General features: G+C 52.6%; 1 protein-coding gene across 1 annotated transcript; it reads left to right on the forward strand.

Moving 5' to 3' along the window:
- Nucleotides 1-1,253: 1,253 nt before the first annotated feature.
- Nucleotides 1,254-2,086, forward strand: LOC123141373 (uncharacterized). The gene has a single exon (XM_044560542.1). The coding sequence runs from the start codon at nucleotides 1,312-1,314 to the stop codon at nucleotides 1,885-1,887; it is 576 nt and encodes a 191-aa protein (XP_044416477.1). The 5' UTR covers nucleotides 1,254-1,311; the 3' UTR covers nucleotides 1,888-2,086.
- Nucleotides 2,087-7,388: the final 5,302 nt, after the last annotated feature.

The following is a 7,388-nucleotide window of genomic DNA, read 5'->3' on the forward strand; positions in this document are numbered from 1 at the left end:
AAATTATCCCTATTTAATAGGACAAAGTTTATTATTGGTAACGGTGCTAGTACGCGATTCTGGGAGGATACTTGGCTCGGAGAGACACCCCTAGCCATTCAATACCCGTCTTTGTATCGTATTGTTCAACGACGTGAGGTGTTCGTTGCAACGGTATTTCAATCTATCCCCCTTAATATTCAGTTCAGAAGGGCGCTAGTGGGCAATCGTTGGGAAGAATGGCTCCGTCTAGTAAGTAGACTGATGGAGGTTCAACTTTCTCAACAACCCGATGAATTACGCTGGAAGCTTACTAGGTCTGGAGTATTTTCAGTTGATGTTAGCAATTCAAGCTCGATTCCTAGTTTCAAACATGTTTGGGCTGTCAAAGTTCCTTTGAAAATCAAAGTGTTTATGTGGTTTGTCCATAAACAAGTTATTTTAACCAAGGACAACTTGACAAAGCGTAATTGAACAGGACTTACTAGGTGTAGTTTCTGTGATCGGGATGAGACGATCAAACACATGTTTCTTGATTGCCCGCTAGCCAAAGTTTTATGGTGGACGGTCCATATTGCTTTTAATATTACTCCACCGAATTCTGTCAACACGTTATTTGGAACGTGGCTTAACGGGATAGAGCCCGATTTAGCGAGACATATTCGCGTAGGAGTCTGCGCCTTGTTGTGGGCTCTCTGGAATTGCAGAAATGATTTGGTTTTTAACAGGACAACACGCATTCATTTTTTGCAGGTTCTGAGCCACGGCGTTGATCCATTCGTGGTCGCTACTCACTCCGACGGAGGCCAGGGAGCGTTTGGTTACTGAATCTATCCGCTGGGAGATGGTAGCTCGGGATATCTTTAACCGGTTTGGATGGCGGTCATGTAATAGGATAGGCAATTAGTTTACCTATCTATCTCTTTGCTAGCCGGTTGTGGCGTCCTTTATTTGGCTAGTTTGTCTTCTAGCCTTTTTGGCTCTGTGTGAGCTCTTTTTTATTTTTATTTGGAGACTTTAAGACCTTGTTGAAACCTATTTATTTGTTTAATAAGAGGGCTGTATGCGTCGTTATGATGCAGAGGCCGGGGAGTCCTTTTTCGAAAAAAAGAAATTTTTAAGTAGCCCATGTGCATGTTCACAATTGGACAGAAGCAAGGGACTGGAGTGACAAGTCATGTCTCCTTTTCTTTTATCACTTCTCTGATGCTTACCACCCACCTCTATATATAGTTATATACGCCTCCATCCTTTTTAATCTCCACATCCAAAGTTCTAACGAACTCGAAAGAAAAATCTCACTTTCCCACGCTACACAACCGCAAAGAAACCATGGGCGCGAAGGTTTCCAGCAGTTCCAACCACCGAGGCAGCCTGTCGGAGCAGGCACACCAGCCGGCGTCCGTCAGGGTCATCGCCGCCGACGGCTCGCTGAAGGAGCTCCCTGCCACTCCCAGTGTCGCCGTCTCCGACGTTCTCGCCGGCGAGGCCGCCTCCTTCTTCGTGTGCAACTCCGACGCGCTCTACTTCAACGAGCCCCCACCGGCGCTGGCCTCCGATGAGCTGCTCCGGCCGGGACAAAAATATTTCCTGCTCCCGGCGGCGGTTCTCGGACGGCCTCTCTCGAGCGCCGACATGGCCGCGCTGGCCGTGCGCGCGAGCGCAGCAATCGCGGGCGCCAAAAGGCCTGAGCGGCGCGGCGGCAAGAAGAACCTGCGCGTCGTGCCGGTGCGCGAGGAGGTGGAAGACTGCCAGGACGTCATGTTCAACGAGAAGCTTAACGAGCGGACCCTCGGGGAGTTCGCGGTGTCGCTGAGTCCGGCGAAGAAGAGCAACGGGAAGCTCGCCGCGCGGTCGCGGCTGAGGCTGAAGCGGGCTCTGAGCATCATACAGGAGGCTGCTGACTGACCGAAGCATTTCTTCCAAGACAGCGCTTTTGATTTTCGTTCCTCCAATTTTTGGAACCATTCTTAATTCCTGAGGCCCAACGGTCTAAGCCTAAGTCAATAGTAATAAACTGATTTTTGTAGATTTAGGGGGGAAAGAGATTGTAAATATCTCCCGGTGGCAAAAGCTACCATGAATGCCAAAAACTGATTCTTGAGTTGTTACCTACTAATCTGCATGGTATTTTGTTTATTTGCGCAAAATCTGTATGGTATACTTTTTCTGCTTTACCTGCTACGATGCAAGTACTGTAAATGTCTCACTGTCTCCGCATATGCTTTTTGACATGCGGAGGTACTTGTCTCACAAATTTACGGTCGTGATGTATGCAAGTATCCACAATATAATGGTGCACTTCTTGTAGCCAAAGAATCCAACCATTCTTACGGCATCTTTATTTAAAATGAAGTAGTCATCGTAGGACTGCACGTCATTGTAGAGGCGATTGAAAACATTTTACTAGCCGGCGAAATTTATCAGTGAAAAAGGAATCGATGACAACTAGTCATCCATAAGCGTCAAATACACATGCGCCTGTTGGGAATCGTATTTCCAACAGCGCCATGTTCCAATTCAGTGGATGACCCTTGATCGAAACCCTTAAAATTGAGAACATGCCCTCCGCCCCACTCGGCGTTTGCAAGCACCGCCTGCATCATCGTCATTTCATCCGCATAATCTACCTCAATAGACGAGTTGCCGGATGACGCAACATAGTGCTTATATATGTACTTCATGTCCTCAACCATTGCTTCAAAGAGGAGACAAAAAAGTAGCACAGGCATTCCACCAAACACTTTTCAAAAGTGGTGGCCTACGTATGGGCCCATGATACCTGCGCGGCGGACCGACGGGAGGTGTAGACCAGCAAGGGGGGTACAAATGGCGTGGCGACCGGGTGTAGCCGTGGAGGTCGCGAAGGTCCGAAAAAGGCTTGGCGAGCAGCTGGGGTGGTAGAGCTGCAATGCGGGGCCTGGGCGATGTTTTAGGTGGGCCAAACTCCCGCAAAACCCCCTAATTTGCTTCTGATTTGTGAAAAACGAACAAGTCAATTAGAGCATCTACAACCGGACCTCTCAAAGCCGCCTCATACGCCCGGGCGGGCTGCCCTGTCACTACCCGGTCACGTTTTTTCGACCAAGACAGACGCCTCAAACGCCCAGACTGACCGGCACCCCCATATCCAGCCCCGATATGGGGCGGATGTGGTTGGCCCGGGCGCGTCCGCCTGACAAGCCCGGCCCAGAGCCGACCCCGCGGATGTCCCACAAAAAACCCCATCGGCCTCGCCGGTCCGAAACCCTAGCTCACTCACTCTCCTCTCTCGGTTCGTCCTCTCCTCTCCCCTCGCCGATTCTGATCGAATCCGGCGCAATGTCGAGCTCCGGCATCCGCTCCGACGACGAGGTGAATCCGGAGTATGAGCTGCCCTCCGGATCGCCTAGGAGCGGTCCAAGGTGGAGACCGGGGGCAGATTCGCATCTGCAGCCTCGCCGCAGCCACCGCTTCCCCGTCGGCGCATCTCGGATGCCGGCGTTGGCCCTTCCCGACCCATGGGCAGCTCCGACAGGAGGCCAGCGCAATCGGCGCCTCCCCCACGCCGTCCTTGCTGCTTCCCCACGCCGCCCCCTCGCCTCGCCGGCTGCTGCTCCCCCTCGTGGGGGCAGCGGTGGGTGCTTGTGCCCGCCCTGCCGGCCCGGACGCGCACGCCGGAGCCGGAGGCGCGCGCCGTCCGCCGCGAGAGGCAGCGAGCAAGGGGGAGGGAGGCTATGGAGAGCTTTGTCCTCCGTCGGCGTGGGTTACCAGCGGAGCCCGACGAGGACCGGCGGCTCCTCGCGTGGGTCTACCGCCAGTCGCTTACGACGGCGGAGACGGATGCTCGGCGCCTCCGCGGGGAGAATGCCAAGGCTTTTCGGCCTGCCATCGAGCAGTCCGAGCGGGAGGTGTTGGAGAAGGCGAAGGAGGCGGCTCGGCTGGCCAAGCTGGGGCGCCAGTTGGACCGGGCCGTCCAGCGCCTCAAGGGCCTCATCATCGTCGACTCCTCCTCCATCGACGACCACAGCTCCCCCGACGACGAATCGAACGATCCTCCACTAGCCGCCGACGGGTATAGCTACGCCGGCGACCAGAAGGGGAAAGGGCCGACCCGGAAGTGGTGAAGTTGATTTTAATTTCAAGTTTTAGATGTAGTATAAAGTTGTCCGTCGTTTATGTGAACTTTGATGGATCTTTTGGTGAACTATTGTGCAATTTCTATGTCCGGAGCTGATCTACGCAGTTTCATCGATGTTGCATGATATAGTATGGATATAGGGGTTCGGATATGAGAGTCATAGATGTGGACGACGGAACTTAAGGAGTGCCCGGTCACTGTCCACGGACGCGTCCGGACGTGTCCGTGGGCGTTTGAGGGCCTGGATTTGGTAAGTCCGGCTGTAGATGCTCTTAGTTCTTGGATCGATACGGAACGGTGTTGAATGGCAAACTGCGTGCAAACACACATAACATAAACGTTTGGGGCTATTTGAGGTCCACTTTGGATATGCCCAGATTGCGAGAGATCATAACAATGCAAGCCACCCCCTAGCCTTTATAGTTCGTGTCCACCAGCACACCGCTGATTGTAATCTTGCTACTTAATTGATGAAATTCTTTTTTTTTTTACTTTATCTAACAAAACTTAGTTAAACAAATATTCTAATTAGGAACATAGTTTGATCTTCTGTTGTTGCACAGATTGAAGAGTAATGGATTTGCTGCTGCCGCCGCCATATTGGGAACGCGCCCGGCCATAGTACTCTCATCTCGTCTCCAGCCGCCGCTTTCACGCTCGGAACATTCTCCTATCGCGTGCGAAGCCACGGGAAACGCTTGGCGCCGAAAGGTCCGTGGCGGTTGTTTGGGGCGCACGGTTGGCGCTCGATGGCCAGGTGCATACGCACGTGCTGATGCCTGGTGCGAGCACGCGATGCGCAGGAGCCAGGAGATGATGCGGACACGCAGTGCTCTACTGGCTGGCTGACATGCTGGCCCCCCAGGAAGTTCCAGAGTGTTGACTCGGGTGTGTCTCACTGGTCGCTGTCGGGTTCCAGAGGAATGAGCCTCTTTTTCATGTGGGAATAGTCGTCGCTGTCGGGTTCCCGTGCCTTTGCGCCAGTGCACACGGCAGCTTTCCTCATCTTGGCTTCTTATTACTACTTTTGTGTTCTAATCCCTTTGAGAATGGAGTTTTGCAAACGAGTAGGAAATTGGAGCTTTGCCCCACTACAATGTGATTGGTGTACACTTTAGTAGCATGCTAGAAGAAATATACCTAAGAGCAAATCCAACGGACCGACCCAAACGGACGACACTTTTGTCCGCTTTTTGTCCGTTTGGATCGGCCAGACGGACACGGATGCCCGCTTCCGTGTTTGGGTCGGCGCGTGCGCTCAACGCTGACCCGACTTAATTTGACGGCGCTAGAAAAAAAATAACGCATGCATATTAAAGAAAACAACATTAATTAAACAGTAAAGCCGGCCACGGAGAGGGCAAGTGCCTGCGCCATTGCCGCCTCGTACCGAGCCTCCTCTTTCTCCGCCGCCTCCGCCCTGCGCCGCTCGTCCTCCTCGCTCTCCCGGTAGACGGCCGCAAGGGCCGCCTGGTCCTCCTCGCGGACGACGAGCGGCAGCGGCGGCACGCTCCGGTCGACCTCGCGCACGCCCCGTCGCCTCGCCTCCTCGTGCTCGAAGGCGAACCACCTCGCCCAGTTGGGCGAGTTGGATGCGTAGGCGGCCTCGCGGCGCTGCTCCGGCGTCAGCAGCACCCGCCGGCACCGCACCTCCTCCGCGTGAGCCCTAGCCATCCGCGGCGCCGCCGGCACTGGGATCCTATCTGGATCTAGATGCCAGTCGTGCGGCAGGGTCACGTCGGGGTACGGCAGAGGCTGGCGGTGCTGCCAGTGCCACTCCGCCTGGTGCACTGGCACGTTCACGCGCTGCCTCTGCCGGCGAGGCGCCGGCGCCGGCGGAGGCGGGAGGAACTCTGAGGGGAAAGGGGTGGCGGGGGCCTTGCCCTTGGCCTTGCTGCTGCTGGCGCCGGAGAAGAGCCTCGTCTCGCTGTGGTTGTGGTGGCTAGGGTTTGCCGGCGACGGGGGGGAGCAAAGCTTGCTAGATGTGGATGGCGAGTTTGGATGAGGACGAACCCGCCGCACGGTCGGCTTAAAAAAGGACGAGCGCCGTCGCTGATGCGTGGGCCCGTGGTCATAAATTAAGCTGACCGCGTGAGCAGCGGGTAGTTGGACAGCCGCCATGTGAGAACGCGGCGGAGAGCGAGAAGGCGCGCGTAGCGTCCGTTCGACGTCCGCGCCGACGCATTTGAGGCGCAAATTTGGGCCGCAAATGCATCGGCGTGGACGCCTTACGGACGTGATTTGGGTTTGGGTTGGCGCGTTGGGCCGTCACTTTTGTCCACGCCGACCCAAACGAACGCAGGTGGATGAAACAGATCGGTCCTTTGGAGTTGCTCTAAGTCACGTAAAAATCTTCATAGTACAGTAGTAGTATTATTAAGAGGATAACTAGTTCACTTTAAGTGCTACTGTTATTCTTTTTTGTCTTCACGAATTCCATTTTTAATATACTAGATACGGTTCTACTTCACCATGGGCAAGTCGCTTTGGCTCCTGGGCTCAGATGGAAGGGAGATCTTTTTTAGTCTTTGTTGCCGGTCGCAGAATAAAGTTAGTCATGAGCTCGCCGTATATGGGCGAAGCATCTTTCGTACCGTTGTTTCGTTGCACTCGGGGTTAGACTCTATTATAAACTTGGTTTTGGCTGAGAAGCCTCTGTTAGTAATGCGAATCTCTTTTTCATCCGAAAAAAAAAGATACGGTTCGACTTCACCATGGACAAGTCGTCTTGGTTTCCGGACTCAGGTGAACCTGTGAGTGAAAAAAATGTTAAAAATATGAAATATATTCAAAATAAATCTGATTTGGGAGGGGGAGGGGAGATGACTGAGCGAATGATGTCCGTGCCAAAATTTCAGAGCATTTGGATGTCTGAATAGCTCTTAGCAAAAAAGATAATTTTAAGGTTTGTGAAAAAGTTTACGATTTGTGCACGGGTTGAACCCAACTTTTTTTTTTGCTGAGAGCTACTTATATCTACAAATGCTTTGAAATTTGTCATGCATCTCAAGTACTAAAATAGCTTTCATTAAAAAAATCTGATTTTTTTTAATTTACTGCTCACTAGATGTAGATGAGTCCAGGCTCAGAACTGAATATTCTAGGGCAAGTTATAAAACCTCTTCACAAATATATGAATTTTCAAGCAATGCATGTGTATGTTCACAATTGGACAAGAAACAAGGGACTGAAGTGAGAAGTGCTGTCTCATTTCTATCACTTTCTGATTTGTTTTTTAATCTCTTCTCTGATGCTCACCACCCACCTCTATATATACATCACCTCACCT

Source organism: Triticum aestivum, chromosome 6D (genome assembly GCF_018294505.1).
Source record: "Triticum aestivum cultivar Chinese Spring chromosome 6D, IWGSC CS RefSeq v2.1, whole genome shotgun sequence".
NCBI classification, from domain to species: Eukaryota; Viridiplantae; Streptophyta; class Magnoliopsida; order Poales; family Poaceae; genus Triticum; species Triticum aestivum.